Genomic DNA, 19,564 nt, shown 5'->3' with positions numbered 1-19,564 from the left:
AAATGTAGCACCTGAAATCAAGTCAGTTTTTTTCCCACAACTCTTGAATATACAGAATTAAACCATTGTTTCTTCCCAAATGTTAAATAACCAGTACACATGAGCTGTGTATAAATTATGGTATTTTATTTGAGACCCATTAATGTTTTCTTGGATGAATGTAAAACAATTGCTGAAGGAAAAGGTAATATTTTCCCAAATAGCATAGTGTTTCTATTCTGTCAAAAGCAGATCTGTGGGAGCTGATAAAGGTGGAAAGGAGGAGAGTTCTATCATTTTTAACAGAGTTGAGAGAGAATAAATCTACAATGGCCAGGCAGTATTAAAAACAGAAATATTGAATGAGGATTTGTATTCAAGATACAAACTTATTATAAATAACAATATAGTTTTAAAAATGATACAATAATAATTGAATAAAATGAAGCAATGCCTTATATAACAATGCTCTTACATTAGTCACAAAATTAAGGATTATCTTATAAATAGTACTAGATTATGGTTGATCATTTTTTCTTCAGTAAATTCATAATATGCAAAATATAACACTCCTTACTCAAAGTGGCTGAAGTAAAAATTGTTTTATCTAAAATTATTTTAGATTTGTTATTCACTCATTGATTTCTTTTTTTTAATGTGTATGTTTTGCCTGCTTGTGCATGTGGATGTGTACCATGTGCATGTTTGGTGCTGGAATGATCAGAAGACATTGAATACCCTGAAACGAGGGTTATGCATATTTGTGAGTTACCATGTAGGTGTTGGAAACCGAACCCAGTCCTTTAGAAGAGAAACAAATGCTCTTAACCATTGAGCCATCTCTCCAGCTCTGTTTTCCAGATTTTTTAAATTTTATAATTGCATGTATTGTAAGCTAAAACTGGTTACAGGAGAAAAGTTCAGGGAAAAAACAAACTGTTTCTTTTGATCCATTTGTTTTGATAATCTGTTCTAAAGAAATACTAGAAACATGGAACAAAGTCGTTGTAACGTTTAAAAATTTTTATATGGAGATTTGTTCAAACATTTTCATTATCTAATATAGATTTTATTTATTATCCTGATAATAAACCTTAAATTGTCACACTTAGATCACAATGTTAATACAAAATAGCCTTGACTGTTTTTCTAGTATGAGGGAGGCAAAGTCAGGCACATTTAGTTGAAGACCAGTCTGAGCTACAAAAAAGGTTACTGTTTTATAAAAATTAGTATGCTTAGATTTTCAATATTGATTAGTCTCATGTAACTCATGAAGGAATCTACTTTGAAGTGATTTTGGAGTTATTGTACAATATTAAAATAGTCCAAGGTTCATTTTTCTGTGTTCTTAGGGAAAGTAAATGTGATAGTCATCTTAGCAAATGTCTTGGCTTTCGTAAAATTTAATTCGATGTACGATAATTCTTTAATGTAAAAAATATCATAACCCTTAAAATAGAATAGTAATAGAGTTCACAGACACATTTTTCTCTGTTTTGGTATTTCATGTCAGAATTATATTAATTAAGCAGTTGTAGACACATGAAAGTGGTGAGGAAAGCCTTTAGGTAATCACAGTGTCGTATAAACTTAAAACTTCTATTGATTCCTTGTGAATTCCATATTATGCACCCCAATCTCCTCATCCCTCTATATCTACCCTCCATCCTTACAACCTCCCTCTAAATGAAAACAAAAGAGTAAAATAAAAATAAATATCAAAAAAAGAAAAGAAAAACATTTTGCTGTGAAAGCTGCTCCAACAGATTTACTTGCATATGTTCATTGAAATGAGTCATTCATTGGTCTAGTTCAAGATCTCTGGCTTCTGCTCTACTTTCAATTAAGGATCCTCACAGGGACTCCTCACATTCTGTTGTTGTGCTGTATCATGGAGATCCTGCACCTTTGGATTTACAGAACCATCCCCTTCATCTGTTCCAGTTGTTGGGGTAGGCCATCTCAAAGTTATGTGTCTGAGCCTGTCAGTTCTTCTGCACCTGCTCCACTAGGGCCAGCTCTCTCCTGCTTTACCGGGGCAAGGGGTGGGGCCATCTCTCTAGCAGTGACATATTAACTCTTATGGTTGCAACTAAATCCCCTCATGTTTCAACTATTTATCAAGGAGTTAAAAGACCCAGAGTTGGGCTGGAGAGATGGCTCAGTGGTTAAGAGCACTGACTGCTTTTCCAGAGGTCCTGAGTTCAATTCCCAGCAACCATATGGTGGCTCACAACCATCTGTTATGGGATCTGATGGCCTCTTATGGTGTGTCTGAAGACAGCTACAGTGTACTCAAATACATAAAATAATAATAAAAAAATTTAAACCAGAGTTATTACAGCAATAACTGTGTGGTTAATTACTCAGTAGTATGTCATTACATGATAATCAAGTGAATTTTGGAGACAGAATTAACTGTAGGTGTGAGCTGACTTACCAGTTTATACCCTAAGCAAGTAACTCCTAGAAGATAAAAATTCTAGTTTAAACCTCAGCTTTATCCCTATTTGGTTCTGGCCAAAAGCTTCTTTCCTCCTCCTCCTCCTCCTTCCTGCCCCCTCCCCCTCCTGGATCATGTATTTCTGGCTTCTTTCCTGAGTGCTATGACTGTAGACTCAGTTCCTTGTGCTTGGACGACACTCATCTTGCTGATTGGACCATCTCCCCACTTTCTTACAGAGAAACTCAGGTGTTCTAACATAGGCCTCAGGAATAGAGGACTCTATAATTCTTCATAGGTAGACATATTACACTGAAACTTAAAAATACCTAAACCCATTATAAAAAAGCAAAATCTTTCTGGCGAACAATTTAGAGGAGGCTGGTAGCTTCTTTTTAGTATCAATTGAAAACATGCTTTTAAAAGTTAGGCTGGGCAGTGGTGGCACACACCTTTAATCCCAGCATACAGGAGGCAGAGGCAAGTGGATCTCTGAATTTGTGGCCAGGCCTGGTATACAGAGTGAAAGTCCAGGACAGTCAGGAGCTACATAGAGAAACCCTATCTGCAAAACACAACAAAACAACCAAAAAGACAAATATTACCAGAAAAAAGAAACAATCAAAAAAAAAAATCCTTCCTCAAATATAAGTTTCAAGAATCAGTAACAGTTTACCCTGCAAAAGCGCTTCATCATTGTTGCCACAGACTTCGTTATTTATGCTCAAGTCTATGGCAAAAACACAATAGTCAACCAACAGTCCTTGGAGGATAACAGCCTGGCATAAATGCAGGCAGAGAGCAGGTGAGTGGGAGAGAGACAGATTGGATCGTCATGTCATAGTCATCTAAGAAGTGACACCCAAACCTACTTATTAAAATTGGGTGAGATTTACTCTTGCAGTTTCAACACTTTGGAGGTGAAAGAAGAATCATATGTTTGAATTGAACCTAAGTGAATACTGAGGCCCTGTTTCATACATGGGAAAACCAGAACATCATGAATCACTTATACTCAGCAAACATAATATAGATCAGGCCACATTACTCATGCTTACTAGGTACTTTGACACTTCTTCAAATGCTAAATATAGGTAACATAGTGATTTAGAAATGACCTCTTAATTGTCTAGCTAAGAAAATAGACATCCATACAAAAACTTGGGCAGTTAATACTCTCTTTCCTCATGTGATAGTGGAAAAGTGGAAATTGTCCGATTAGTTGTCCGCTCTCGAATGAATAAGATGAGGAGTAGCCATAAAATGGAATGTTCATTTAGCAATAAAAGGAAATACTACACTGGCCATGATATAAATGAACCTTGAAATTATATTCTGGGGGAAAATGTCAAACACCCCCCAATATGGCTCCATTTAGGTGAAATGACCACATATCTTCAGAGGTAAAATAACATATAACTGGCTGCTTAGGGACAGGTGCAAGCAGAGGAATGGAGGCTGAGTGTTAATGGGATGCACATATTCCTATTTCCATGGTAACAGTTTATAGATATGAATAAAATCTATTGGGTTTTACATTTAGTGGGTGAGTTATACCTGGTGAATGTGTTTAAAATAAATTGTGGTTGAAACAAATAGAAATGATAGTTATAATGAGAAAACCATAGGACGTGGTTGTAAACAGTGGGTGTACTTTAAGTTTTTGAAATGTGTGGGTTATAATGTGCTCTCAATTCTTACGTATATTTTATTTTGCAAAGTGTGACCTACTGTCTTGTTTAGAAAGTTTTTATTAGTAGTCTGTGGTGAAAATAAATGCATGAGTTTATACACTACAGTAATGTGGAAGAAATGTGAGCACAGGGCATAGAGGGTGCTTAGAAGGTAGACTGTGCATTCTCCTCATGTTCCCTGTGGTGTCTGTCCATCATTGTTTGGTCTCCGGTTTATTTGTGAGAGGCAAGGATGAAAATAAGTGCAGAGCACTATCACCTAATCACAGTGCGCTCCTGCAGCCAGGAGTTATGTTGGGACCCTCTGGAATGAGTTAATCACAGCATTGGAAACTTGTATCTCTGTCTTACTGCCTGTACATATGTATATATGTATGTTTAAGCATGGACACTGTAACCAGAAATACCGAAGGGTACTTGAAGCAGGAAGTATGTGGATCAGCTCACTGTCATAGTACCAGCTTTGACTCACTCACCAATATAACAGCCCAGTAGAATGAGAGCCACCATTATAGTACAGCTATCTAGAAACAAATTAAGTTTTAAGTATTTATTTAAATCAATTTAAAATTTTTAAATATTTTAATTGTATTATACTAGTTGTTCTGTTGGCTTGTAACACGTGCCTTTATGCATCTGTGCTTTGGATTTTTGAATGGGGAGAGATCTCTGTACAAACATTTCACACAATATTTTTGCAGGGACATTTAGTCGGTCTGGATGAGCCAGCTTCCGGAGCTGGGCAAGAAGCTTTGCTTAAACAAGAGCACGCAAGAGTCACTCGACTCCAGAGACAAGCAGAAGAGTTCCTCAATGCAGTCTTTTATAGAAAAGGTTGGTTTCAGTGGCAAACGACACAGTGTCTGCTTGTCATACATTAATCTCCTTAATTTCGATGTCATTTTAAGTTACTCTTTAAATATTTCTGCATTCCTTTATCACATTAAATTTGGAATAACGTTAAGACAATTCATTGTCCTTTTTAATTCTAAACTGGGGGTAAGTTTTAGTTAAATAGTTTAGAAATTTATTGTGAAACTTTGCAGTTGATAAAGTTTTAGACATATAAAATGTTAATAACTATAAAAATTAAATTCTTAATAACTATAAGACCAGCTCAGTAAATTGAAAATCAGACCTGAAATTTTATTTGAAGTGAAAATGTAGTTGAATCATACAGTTGTATCTGTAAACATTTTTGTAAGCATTGATACATTTTTAAATATATTTATTTTTACTTTATATATAGTGAGTTTTTTGCTTGCATGTATTTATGTGCACCATGTATCAGATCCACTACAACTGGAATTAGGGTAGTTGTGAGCCATCATATGGGTGCCAGGAACATCCAGCCCATTGACGTAATCTCATTTCACTGAAATTTTTAAAATGTATTTTTACAGAAAACTGTACACTAAAAAAAAAAAAAAAACTTTCTTGCTTACATTTTCTGTAGAATTTAATAGCCCCCCCCTCTAGGATTTCCAACACATCATTCTCCTTAAAGAAGCTTGTTTTATATTGTTTTGAAAAGCAGAAAGTTCTCTACTAGTCTTGACCAACCTATGGCTCTCAAACCAAACCACATGCATCCAAGGATAGCTATGAATGTGTTCTAACACAAAATCGTAAACATAGCTTAGGACATTATGATTTTTTTTAAATGTTTGCAGTTAATATATTATGTTGCAGTGCCAAAAAAGAAGCATGCATCTTAGGCTTAGAAATTCTGTTTGGAGACAGTTAATCCTTCTGTTTCCATTTTATTTTACATGTGAATGTTTTTCCTGTGTGAGTGTGCGTGTGCATGCACCACATATACATAAGTGCTCTTGAAGGTTAGACAAGAGTATTGGATAACCTGGAAATGGAGTTACAGATATTTATGAGCTACCATGTGAATTCTGGAAAATCACAGTCTCTTAACCATTGAACTCCCCGCCCCCTGTTCCTTTGTTGTTATTGTCATCATTCTTTCCCAACCCTACACAGGGTATCACTTTGTACTTCTGGCTGTCCTGGAACTCACAAAAATCTGCTTGCTTCTGCCTCCCAAGTACTGGGATTAAAGGCAGTAATCATTATATTCTGCTTCAGTTCTTTTCCTTATCCACAGGACCTCTCTGACCACCATATCTTGTTTTAATTAGTGAAGTGTGAGTCTGTCTGTCTGTCTGTGTCTAATCCCACCTACCTGAGTTTGTTTGTGGTTTGAGATAGGGTCTTGTAGCACTGGGTAGCCTAGATTTACAGATCCTCCTACCTATGCTTCCCAAATGCTGAGATTAAAAGTGTGACATGATGTTATAAATTCTTCCTTGAATGAATTTCTGTTCCTTAATTACACATTTTCCTCTTCTGCTAAAGTAGGAGTTTATGGTAGTTTCTAAAACTGTTTCCTACAAGGTAAGCATGGCAGTACGCACATGTAATTCAGGCAGTTGGAAAGCAAGGATGGGTGGTTTCTTTTAGGCCAGCTGGAACCGAAAGGAAGGAGTTATGTATGCTGCTGATGATTGGTATACTTAACCCTCAGCCAACTCAGAGATCCCGTCTCCTGCACTGCACCACACACTTGCAGTGCCTTTAGACAACTCATTCCCCCAGAGGCCCTTGTTCATTCTCAAGGTTGACAGTACATTTGAAGTGAAATAAGTTTCTAATGTTTGGCTACTGTTGGACACCAGTTGTCTTGTTTAGTGAGATCAGTGTTTTCAGAATATTGGTGAGGTGAGATCTCCTGTAAACTTATGCTATTTCTTAACCAAGTTTGTTTGAGGGGAAACACATGCTTTTGTATTTTCATTGTTTTTTCCATTAGATTCCTAGGAAAATCAGATTTGTAAGTGTGCTAGCACTTCCCCTTTAATACTCATCATCATGCTGACCTGTATCCTCCAGATGAGTCTTTGAGACTCAAGTTACAAAATTATGTTTTTTAAAAATTAATTTCATGAGTTTTGTAAATATTTGATTGTTTGAATAAAGGATTTTACATTGCTAGGTGTGGCACCACACTTCTTTAATCTTAATAGCCAATTTCTCTTAGTTACTGCCAGCCACGTCTGCATAATGAGTTCTGTGCCAGTCAAGGCTACATAGTTAAGGCCCTGTCTGAAAAAATGGTGGGGAGATTGACATTTAAGGTATTAACTAGTAGCTTATTATCCAATGTTTACGAGTGTTCTCTACCAGAATGCATACAGTGTCCTTGGTCTGTTTGTTTTAGTAACCTTTTAAACTAAAGCTAGGAAGCCTTCTCCCAGTGTACATTTTCTACCTGTTCTTTGGTTAGGAGTATTGATGGTTGGTTAATCACAGCCGATTCTCTCAGTTCCATGCCTTTGTCCAAGAAGAATAGCCTGTGTTACAATTCTTGAATACTGTTGGGTTCATGTTTATAACAGGAATTCTTACCTTAAAATTGGTTGTAGGATTTCAAGAGATGGCATTTATACTCAGCTTGAGTTTGTGTATTGGTTGTACAGTGGTGTAATATGCTTTAGAAAAAGGAACTGTTGCTTTGGAATTGAAAGTTCTTTCTCTTTGTTTTATATCTTAATATTGTTACTTTATAGGTGTTTTATTAATCTTAAAAATATCTCTGAAGTGGACTTTTGCATGTTGTAATGCCAGGAAATATCTAGGGAGATGATGTGAAGTTTTTCTGAAGACAGTGGTCTGTATAATTGAGGTTATCTTTTCTCTGTCCTTGGAATCTTTGTGTGGACTTTACCAGTTGAGAACCCTAATCTGAGAATTCAAAATTCAAACATTTTTGAGTCTTACGTCAACACTTGAAAGATTGAAATTTCAGAGCACTTTGTGTTTCAGATTTTCACATTTATGGCATGCTTAGCCTTTAGTGCCATACTTGGATTGAGTTTGTCCAACGGTTGTAAATTGTGTATTTTAAATAATTATGTGGAGTTTGGTACAACTAAGTAAGAATATACTTTGTGATTGGGCCTATGTACTAAGCCCTAAGAAGAGTACTGTGCTTCTCACAGTCATAGCCACACTCTCTCTCAGCCTGCTTTATGACCTGTATTAAAAAGTGGGGTAATTCTGCCAGGAGTGGTAGCCCTTAATCCCAGCATTTGGGAGACAAAGGAAAGTGGATCTCTATGTGTTCCAGGCCAGACTGGTCTACATAGGCAGCTTCAGGGCACCTAGGGTGAGGGAGAGGGGCTGGGGGGGGGGGGAGTCTCTCTCAAAGAAAGAGTTATTTAATAATTTCTTAAAATAGTATTTGCATTTTGAAATACACTACTAGCTGTGCTCTAACAATTGGGTTGGTTGGTTGTGTTTTGTTTTGCTTTGTTTTTGTTTTTTCTTTCCTTTTTCCTTTCCTTTCCAGACAGGGTCTTAAAGGTCATTATGTAGACCAGCCTGGCCTCCAGTTTTCAGAGGACTGCTTGCCTGGGATAAAAGATGTGCTACTCAGCTGTGGTGTATTGTGCAGTCCTGTGCTATAGCAATTACATGTTTTCCTATAGATTCTCTCCCAACTGTATCTTATAATTGCTCTTATTTGACCCAGTTGACAGTGTTTCCCTAGACATGATCATGATTACAAAACTTTCTAAGTAAATCAAACCATGAATGCATTCAAGAAACTCTTAGAAGGTAGAGAACTTTAAATGGCAGCAGTGGCATTCATGCACATTAAATATTTTGTCTCATAATTGTGTCTTTTTCATTCAGTAAAGAAACAATATACAATACGGGCTTTTAAACCTCCAGGGTAGAGCTTAATAGCTTTTATTGTAAAATCTTACTCATCACAGAGCTCTTTAATAGTTATTAATGAACACAGACTCCTGTAAATTACTGTATTTTGCTACAGATTTGGAAATTTTCAAATCTTTATTATGTATTCTTCTGCTTTCTACAAAGTAAAAACATACCATTGATATATCGAAGTTTTACATATTTTTTCATATGGAGATTATATGTTATGTAGGGGAAATCAGTCTTTACAACTGTAGAGTCAATAACTTAAGAAAATTCAGAAACGGGTATGATGGCACATGCCTTTAATTATCAGTGGTATAAGTAGGTAGATCACTGAGTTCCAGAACATCTTGGTCTACATAATGAGTCACAGGCCAGCCAATGCTAAATAGTGAAACTTTCAAAAAACAAACAAATAAGATTACCAATATGGGGGCTGGAGAGAGGGCTTAGCAGTTAAGAGCACTCTCTGCTTTTGGCAGAGAACATGTGCTTAGACCTTGTCATATAGCAGCCACTCATAGCTACTTGTAACTCAGGAGACCTGATGCCTTCTCTGACCTACACAGATACCAGACATGGGTAGTAATTCATTTTTATTTATATTAATGTACATTTAACACACATATGCAGATACTCAATATACATTAAATGCGTGTCAGAAAGGTTGCCTAGCTGGTTTATTAGGTAAGGATGCATTTGCTGTTGAGCCTCACAACCCAGGTTGAATCCCCAGGACTCCCGTGATGAAAGGAGAAAATTGACTCCTGCAGGTTGCCCTCTGAACTCCAAATGTAATGTGACACCACTCTGCTCATGTGCATACACAGGAAAATTGAGTGAAAAAAGATATTTTAAAAGGCTCTCTATGGCTCAACTTTTTATTAAAACATTGGAATTGGTTGTACAAATGGAATCTTTCTCTTTATTAAATGTCTTTTTTTTTTTTTCACAAACTGCAACACTGAGTCTGTATTTATAGAGGAACTGTAGGATTACATTTCCAAATTATTATGAACATTTATTTCTTTCTCTAGCTAATTTTTACAAGTAAGGAAATTAAAGACTTTTGAGAACTCTTGTAAAGGCTTTGGAGAGAGGTCAGTAGTAGAGTTATAGAGAAGTTTTATTAGTAATTACTTTTACAAGTTTAGGTCACATTTCTCTTGTTTTAAAGGTATTAGTTGGTGATTGATTTGTTTTATTTATTACTCAAATAAATTGAATAGATACTTTACCCCATACAAGATTAGGGATACAGGAATCAACAGATGCAGTCTCTAGGTAATTACAGAAACGTGAAGATAACAGGTTTACACGGATCTACTTTTCTTTCATCCTAACCCCATTTGAACCTGGAAAATCAATTGTTTCCTGTGTTCTTTGTTTTGAATGAACATTGTTTAGACATTGATTACTTAGGTGTTTATTTCATTACTTTCTTTGCTGTTCTCTAAAGGTTGGCAGGTTATACTTAAAGAACTCATGGAAAATATGTGGTCTTCAGCTTTTGAAATGTGTTTAAACTCCTACATAGGAGTTCTAAAACTGATTCACAGACCAACCTTAGCTGATACCATTTTTCAAGACTGTCCTCAAGTAGCTCAGTCTGAAACTCTGAGGATAGTACCCAGAAATCTGTTGTTACATGGATCTTGAAATTGAATCTTGGATCCTAAAGTTAAATGTCTTTCATGGCTTGTTATTCCTTTACTCATTGGCTGAAAGTAAATTAAGCAGTCATAAATTCAGTAGTGCACACTTGAAGAATGTGAAGAGATAGGTAAGAGGAAATCAAAGGAGAAGTTGATGTTCTCTACACACATTGACAGTTAACTGTTTGCTAAGAGAAGGCTTAAGTATTTCCATATCAGGTAAGTGACTTTACCCAGAAAATACCATTTGATATCCCCTTATTCAATTGTGTAATCCTAGCAAGTAAGTTGTTTAGAAATACATGAACATTTTATTTTTAGTATCTACAATTGCTTACAATTTGACTATAAATCAAATGAGGACTACAGTTGTTAGGACACAAATATTTTTAAGGAAAACTAAATTTTATGTTTTTTCAAAAGCTGTCTTTTTTTTCCTTAGTTTATTGCCCCACTTTAAAAGTAAATAAATCTTTGTTTACAGACAGTCCCTGGGTCTCCGACCCCAATATTCCCTTAGTGGCCCGTGAGATCATGCAGCGAATGATCCAACAATTTGCTGCTGAATATACCTCAAAAAATAGCTCTACTCAGGACCCCAGCCAGCCCAATAGCACAAAGAACCAAAGCCTGCCGAAAGCATCTCCAGTCACCACCTCTCCCACGGCTGCAACTACTCAGAACCCTGTGCTCAGCAAACTGCTCATGGCTGACCAAGACTCACCTCTGGACCTTACTGTCAGAAAGTCTCAGTCAGAACCTAGCGAACAAGGTATGGTTTGATGTCATGGTCTTCTTAACCCAATCAGAAGACTTTAATTTGGGGAGGAAAAATATTACAAATAGTGCAGCAACAACAGTAGAATAGAAAACAATGTGATTTTAGCTGGTCATGATTGTATGATCCTGTGTATCCCAACTGCATGGATTGAGTCAAGCGGATCACCTGGGGTCAAGGCCAACCTGGGCAATGTAGTGATACCTATCTCTTCAGTATAAAAATCATGTCTTTCTTAAATTGTTCTGACTAGTAAGTGATAGAGAAGTGCATTAGTACATGGCAATCATGATGACTACACCATACAGAGAAGTTAGGGAATTGTTACTAAACTTTAAATTAACATGAGGGCAGTATAAGCAGTTTCACTTTCTAAAATAATATATATCAGATTCTTAAAATTGTAGAGTGGCAAGTTTCTCCATTTATACTCAGTGTTCTACTATTGATTAGCACCTATCTGAGAAACATTCTTTGCATGGAAGTTACACTCTACAAATGAGATTAGTAGGGTAGTTGGGAGAGGGATAACCTTCATGACGACAATGGGAGGGGAGGGGGTGGGATTAGGATAGGGGATGACATCTGAAATGTAAATACAGAGAATATCCAATAAAAAAAATAATTTCAAAGAGTATTAGGCCAGATACAGTGATGCATACCTTTAATCCTAGCATTTGGGAGGCACAGACAGGCAGATCTCTGTGAGTTTAAGACCAGCCTCATATACTAGGCCAGCAAGTGCTACATAATGAGACCTATATTTAAAAGTAAAAATAAGTATTATTAAGGAAATAACTTGAAGATGTTTCCAAGCATTATTGAGGATTCAAATCAGTGGAAGCATTAAGAAGTTATGAGTTTCATTAGTCGCTGAAGTGTATTTTAAATAGATAAAGTTCTTACTGCTTTGTATTCTCACAAAGTGCTGTCAGCATTTTTGCAACTGAGGCTCTTTTGGACTTCTTCAAGTGATTATAATTGGTGGTGTCTTAGGGAAAGACTTTATTTATTGTCTTAAAAACTTAAGAATAGCGGAAAATGTATGGATTTATTGGTAAGGAATAAATTTTGATGAAAGATTTTTTTAAAAATAATTTCTGCAAAAGAACCTTTTTCTTTTTCTTATTTCAAGTAATATATGAAGATGTCCCCGTGTATGAAGATGTATTTGAGTATGCTTTCTCCCTTTTTGCATACTGGAGTCCTCTTGGTGTTCTTTCTGTTGGCACTAACAGTACACCTTTGGTTACTGTATTTACAAAGTCGTACCTTTTCTTGTTTTGTTTGTTTCTTTGATTCTTTGTTTTCAAGACAGGGTCTCTCTGTGTACCCCAGGCTGTTGGAACTCACTCTGTAGACCAGGCTGGAATTATAGGCGTGTACCACCAATGCTCAGCATTTTTCTGTTTTATTGAGGATTTTTTGTTATTGTTGTTTTTACTACAAATTTTTCATTAAAAAATCTCTTGACTCTAGGTACTGTATCAAAAGCTTCAGATTTATAAAAGGTAGCAAGGTAGAGGTGTATATTAGTAATGGAGGATAATTTATAATGATTGTCTTTGGTTAAAAATATTCTAAGCATTTACTTTTTAGATCTCCAGTTGGTTGGGTATTAGATATCTAATAGGTTACTATTTGGTTGTTTAAACAACAATTAGGTTTATAGAGCTTTTAATGGCTTCTAAAAACAAACTTTATATAAAAGTGGGTCTTTTAATTTTAGAAGTTTAGCTCCGTATTTACCTGTAACAACTTGAAATGGGGAGTTGCAATGTCCTCAGATGCACATTGTAATAAATTCTGTCCAGGATCTATTTTTGGCATAGAAACCAAGACCTTCCTGCTGCCCAATTAGAAATCAAATCAGAAACTCTGAATTATCTTTTTTTTTTATCTCTGTGGAGTGGAAACTTTGAAATTGCCAAGTATCACTGTGTCTATAAAAGGATATTTACTTTGAAAAAAGGGAAATGTTTAATTTTGCACATTAATGACAAATTTGTGATTCATCTCATTTTTAGGCTATAATTCTATGATTTTATAATATTAAGATGTTTCCCAGTAAATAGGAACACCATTTTTAAAATATTTTAATTTTTTAAAAAGCCCCTTTCTTAAAATTTAACAATTGAAATTTGAATGTTCAGGACCTTATAAATGTACATATTTTTGATACCAAAAGAATAGTTAAAATACACAAATTATTCATCCTTCAGATTATATTATATATACATGAATATAATCAGATCATTTAAAAATAATTTTTCTGCTTATAAATTTTCCACATTGAAGTTTCATGTGCTTTGGAGTTTGAAATAGATCTTCAGGAATTTGTTTATGTATGTTTTAAAAATATAATCATACATTTGAATAAAGGATTAGGAAATGAAGTATAATTCTAGTACAGAACCCGTTCTCTGTAACTGAGGTTTCCAATGTCTCAGTTTATCTTAGCATCTTCTATAATGTTTTGCCCTGTTGACAAGAAATTTTGCCCTGAGAAGTACATGTATATTACATGTATAACATTATAATAATCTTTGCTAAATTTATGTTTCTTTGGAAGAAATCTACTTTATTTTGAATTTAACACTTCATTGTGATAAATATTGCTTTGGCTTATTTCCTAATTTTTAGTATATCCGGTTCACATTTGTTTCAGTTCCTTAAGTCCTCAGGTATTTTTTTGTGTCTCTACAGACGGTGTACTTGATTTATCTACTAAGAAAAGTCCATGTGCTAGCAGCACTTCCCTGAGCCATTCTCCAGGCTGCTCCAGCACTCAAGGGAACGGGTAAGGGAAAACATTTATAGCCTTCCACAGTTTTACATAGATAATTCATCAAAGGCTAGTCAGCCAATTTCCTTGAGTATTATAAAAATTTACCATTCAGATTAACAGTCTTACAGGTGAGTTCATAAAATGGCTCAGTCCATCAATGAAGGAATAGTGTATTTTTGCAGTCTAAAATTGGCGAGCATAGATCAATTTTATCAGTTAGTACTTGTCATAATACTCATGAGTATCACAAGAACACATCTTGGGGCCTTTGGTCAGTGTTTTGGAGTGTGGCACCTGTGCTACAAGTGATGTGTATAAATGGAGCCCGAATTATCCGTGTTGAAGTTGCTGAATGAAAGTGAGCTCTAGTGTTCCATTTGGTATCCCTAGTAAGGTGTGTTATGTGTGTTTGTTTTTGTTTGTTTGGGTTTAGTGTTTGGTTTTATTGGCTGTCGATTTGAACTGCAGTTTTAATTCCATGGCAGTTCAGAAAATATAGTTGTGGTTTGTTTTGTTTTTAATAGAATACTATTGTATGTAGATGAATAACCATTTTATGCTGTCAGGCATATACTCAGTTTGATAACTCTTAACCCCACAGTGAATTCTGTGACCAGTTACCTTATAATATAAGAATTACCTAATTTTCATGACATGTATCTAGTAACCATTTTGATAAAGCAGATAGATATCAACAAATATTTAGGCACCATATTAGAAACTTGTAACATTACCTAAATATGAAAATTTATTTTGAGTTTAAATTCATTAATAGTGAACCTTTAACTTTCTAAGACTGTTGATATGGGAAAGTATTTAGACACTAAAGGAATAAATGCGCACTAAGTGAACTAATTCTTTCCACCCTAATCTTAATTATGTTCAAATTGAAGGATTCTTCTACTGACTTCCTTTTTTAAAATTCCCTTTATTTTCTGCTAAATCCCATTGTTTTTCTCCCTTTCCACACTATTCAGTCTAAAAACACTAACCTATTTTCTCATGGTTTAATATAAGCTCTTCTCAGGATTTCATTGTGTATATATTATAAGCCCAAGGACAGTTAACATAAATGAACCCCATGTTTAAGATTCACCTTAAATCTGGCTGCCAGATGATGTTCTATATTGTCTAAACTGCTGTGTTCCTTCCTCTGAATGGGAAATGTTTTCTACTTGGTTTTGTTTATGGAAGATAAATTCATTAGCAGTACTGCCCGTCTTTCAATTGAATATTCAGTGTTGCTGTGTTAATGGTGGCAATAGTCTCGGTAAATCTGGGGGAATATAGTTTATCATTTATTTCTGTAAAATAACACTTTTGGGCCTGACCGATAGAACTATTCCTCTTGGGAATGCTTTGCCAGCTACCAATCTTAAGATCAATAACCTTTCTCTATTATAAAAATTAAAACTTTATGGATTAGGGGCTGGGAAGATGGCTCAGCTGCTGAAAAGCCTGCCACACATGCATAAAGACCTGAGTTTGGATACCCATCACCCACAGGTGGCAGGGCTAATAACTATGTAATCCCATAGCAGGGGGGAGTGGGCGGAGACAGAAGGATCCCTGGTGGTCATTGGTCACCCTGCCTATCGAATCTGTGAGCTCCAGGTTCAGTAAGAAAAAAGTCTCCCACACACACCAGGAAGAAAAAAAAAGGACAGAATGACCAAGGAAGGAAGACTTCTGACATACACAGTACTCCAGAGCAACAGCAAAGTCTTAGGAATAACTTTATAAATAACTGACTTCAAACATTATTTCTACATAAGCATATGGCATTTTAAGGAGAAAGATTTTTCTTAAAGAAGATTGCTACCAAGTTATTTATACTTCTGGTTATATTGACTCTGACTATAACAACAAAATTTGGGAGAAAATAAAAAGTTACTTGGAGGAATTGTGGTATTTGTGTCTCCGCCTACAACTGATAGGGTTTTAATGAAGAAGTGTGGTAAGTTACAATCAGCCCGTCTTGATTCCTCTTTTATTTCTTCCCCTTTCTTGGGACTGGATGCCATATATAAGCTTTTCCCAAGCAGTATAAGAACTGTCATTTGGAATTGTTTAATTTTCAAAGATAAACATTAACTTGTCTGTGGGTTACATGAGCGATCATCTGTGGCTGTCACCAGTGTGAATGCTGCCAGCTTCTTAGATAGTTGTTATGAATCTTAAATGCATTGCATTAAAATAAATAATTTGGCTTACTCTTTTATTACTGTGCTTGTTTAGTGGTAACGTCACATTGGTAAACAATTCTGTATAGATAATGGAGACACTAATGATTACTTTGTGATTAACAGTTAGGATGCTATTTTCAAACAGTTGCGCGAAACTTTTTCTCCGAAAATTTGTGAACCCAACCAGAGACTGCCAACAGGTTTCATTTTTCTTTGCCCCCCCCCCAAAAAAAAAACCAACCAAAAAAAAAAAAAAAAAACTCGTGGGTTTTTGTTTTGATTTGATTTTTTTTCCTTTTTTCCCCCTTTTTTCCCCTTTTTGTGATCAAGTTTTTAAACTGACTGCTGAGACTTTGTTTTGTTGTTTTTTTTTAATTTTAGAGAAAAATAAATAAATAACACAAAGTGATGTTACCCAAGCAAGGCCTTCTAATAAAGGAGTGGTCCCCTCACCCGCCCCTCCCTTCCTGTGCAAGTCCTGCTCACATCAGTTTCCTTCCATCCAATTAGGCGACCTGGGAGACCCAGCCAGTACCGCCCAGATGGACTTCGGAGTGGTGATGGGGTACCTCCAAGAAGCTTACAGGATGGAACCAGGGAAGGTTTTGGACACTCCACATCACTCAAAGTTCCACTGGCTCGATCCCTGCAGATTAGTGAAGAACTACTGAGCAGAAACCAATTGTCCACAGCTGCCAGCCTTGGTCCATCTGGATTACAGAATCATGGACAGCACTTAATATTATCCAGGGAAGCCTCTTGGGCAAAACCTCATTATGAATTCAACCTCAGCCGTATGAAGTTCAGGGGAAATGGTGCACTCAGCAACATCAGTGACCTTCCTTTGCTTGCAGAAAACTCTGCCTTTCCAAAAATGGCACATCAAACAAAACAAGATGGAAAAAGGGACATGAGCCATTCATCTCCTGTAGATTTAAAGATACCACAAGTTCGAGGAATGGATCTTTCTTGGGAGTCTCGCATTGGTGATCAATACAGCTATAGCTCTTTGGTAATGGGTTCACAAATGGAGAGCGCGCTTAGTAAAAAATTAAGGGCTATTCTTCCAAAACAAAATAGAAAAAGCATGTTAGATGCTGGACCTGATTCTTGGGGCTCAGATGCTGAGCAGTCTACCTCTGGACAGCCATATCCCACATCGGATCAAGAAGGAGACTCTGGCTCCAAGCAGCCTCGGAAGAAAAGAGGGCGTTACAGACAGTACAACAGTGAGATACTTGAGGAAGCCATCTCGGTGGTTATGAGTGGAAAAATGAGTGTTTCCAAAGCTCAGAGTATTTATGGGATTCCCCACAGTACACTGGAGTACAAAGTAAAGGAGAGGCTGGGCACTTTGAAAAACCCTCCAAAGAAAAAGATGAAATTAATGAGGTCGGAGGGGCCAGATGTTTCTGTAAAGATTGAATTAGATCCCCAGGGAGAGGCAGCACAAAGTGCAAATGAATCAAAAACTGAGTAGGAATATTGTAGAGTGCCAATTACTGTACAGACTGGGTGAGCACTACTGCATCATTGTAGCTGTCCCTGCTGCACCTGACTTCATTACTGTGACACTTGCTTCTTTGCAGGTTTTGCATTGACTTGTTCACAGGGGTGAAAGGTGCATCCTGAATTTGCATATTTTAAATTTCCATGTGCAGTATGGCTCGGAATTTCGTTTGGCCTTTTGCATGTTTCTCTACACAGAGAATTGAGTTACCTCACAAAAACCAGATCCATGGAAGTGGACTCCTTGCCTGTAGAGCCTGCATGCTTTCCTTTATATTCTCATTCATATTCTCTCTCTCTCTCTCTCTCTCTCTCTCTCTCTCTCTCTCTCTCTCTCTCGTTATGTTTGCCTTTACTTTAAAAAAAAATGAGGAGGGGAAACAAAAACCCTTTTGGAATTCACCTCTGTCATATTGGGAGCTTTATCATTACAAATTGAAAAGCCATCTTACAAAATGTTGACATTTCTCTTACATGATTCAACTAATTGAAGGGTTAAACTTTAAAAAAAAAGAAGATGAACCTTTAACTTTTAAGATATTTGGTTACTTGATAAATACTTGAGTCACTTACATTTTTGCTTTATCATTTTCTTTTCATTATTAAATTTACCTACTAAATTAGCAATGTCTTAGTGCTCACCCAGAGGCCAGGCGTAGAGATGTACACACACTACCTTCAAAATGTTTCAGTTCATTGCTTGGAACACTACCTTTGCTGTAATTTCATTTGAGATTTTTCTAAGGGTAGAATTTGCTCTCACCAACAAGTGAGATTATAGCCTTATCTCATGGAGGACGCGCTCCCTTCTTACTCAGGAGCAGTCAGGGTACATTTCATAAACAATGGAGGATGCCTCATTTTAGCAAGCTTCGGTTTCTTTATATTTTTCCAGTGGTTTTATAGAAGTGGTCATGTATTAACCTACAACTGAGTATTGTTGCAGCCATTAGTTTTAAGGAATCTAAGCTGTGCTTTCTGGGAGTCAGAGCACAGAGAGCAATGTGCATTAGTAATTATGGTGTGGCTAAAATGCTGCTTACACTTTTCAGCCTTGATTCTATAAAGATGAAGGATCTACAGTCTTGTTAAGAAGAAAAATCGAAATCCCAAGGTGACCTAATATGATTAGGTTGCATGTTAATTCTGTTAATATCAGTTGGTAGTTTAGCTCACTGGAGTTTCTGTTTTAACTACTTCAGATACTGCTACAAGATTGGGAGAGGTTGGGTTTTAGATTTTAGTTAATTTTGTTTAGCTGAACTCCTCCCAGTACCCCCCCCACCCTACCTCTTATTCTTATGGCATCCTACATAATATCCTCTTCCTGTCCTTTTCTGGTTGTTTAGCACATATTTTAGGCCCTTTCCGATCATGTTTGTGTAAGCACTCCTTGAAAAACCGTCTTATGCTTTGTTTGAGATGGGCACATGAAATTGCAGTTATTTTAGTTTGGAAGATTTGGTTTTGGCAGATAATTGCAAGAATTCCTGATAAGTAAAGCCAATAGAATTTAATCTTTATAATGATCAGAATAAAATTACTATTTTGTGCAAAGCAAAATCCACACCACTTATTAACCCTATATGCTAGTCTTCTGAGAACGGTGATTAGGCCCTTCTAAATGCTTAGCCAAACCCCCAAATCATTGACATTTATGAGTAAAATAAAATAAGCAGTCAGTGTTTGTTACCTTAAAATTGGTGCTTTCAGGAAAGTACTAACAACCTGAGTAGTAGGAATATGTCTATATAGTCCCCAGTCAAAAATTCCTGACTGAAAACTTGGAACC

General features: G+C 36.2%; 2 protein-coding genes across 3 annotated transcripts in view; both read left to right on the top strand.

Annotated features, from left to right (window-relative positions):
* Nucleotides 1–11,031, top strand: part of LOC308417012 (ligand-dependent nuclear receptor corepressor-like protein) — a gene marked incomplete at both ends in the record, with an annotated part of 54,194 nt that extends 43,163 nt beyond the window's left edge. The window contains one exon of the mRNA XM_080912100.1: nucleotides 10,996–11,031. Within this exon, the coding sequence (XP_080768226.1) occupies nucleotides 10,996–11,031 (36 nt within the window). The remainder of the gene's footprint in view (nucleotides 1–10,995) is intronic.
* A 14-nt stretch (nucleotides 11,032–11,045) lies between these two features.
* Nucleotides 11,046–19,564, top strand: part of LCOR (ligand dependent nuclear receptor corepressor) — a gene marked incomplete at its 5' end in the record, with an annotated part of 30,200 nt that continues 21,681 nt past the window's right edge. Inside the window, 3 exons of one of the 2 annotated variants that reach the window (XM_080913113.1) lie at nucleotides 11,046–11,283; nucleotides 13,996–14,089; nucleotides 16,774–17,764. In XM_080913113.1, coding sequence (XP_080769239.1) covers nucleotides 11,046–11,283; nucleotides 13,996–14,089; nucleotides 16,774–17,743 — 1,302 coding nt within the window. In that variant the 3' untranslated portion in view covers nucleotides 17,744–17,764. Of the gene's footprint in view, nucleotides 11,284–13,995; nucleotides 14,090–16,773; nucleotides 17,765–19,564 lie in introns of those variants that run through there. The other variant, XM_080913112.1, reaches the window with a different exon arrangement.

Source organism: Micromys minutus (genome assembly GCF_963924665.1).
Source record: "Micromys minutus genome assembly, chromosome: 2".
NCBI lineage: Eukaryota > Metazoa > Chordata > Mammalia > Rodentia > Muridae > Micromys > Micromys minutus.
This window is presented reverse-complemented; position numbering and strand designations above follow the sequence as displayed.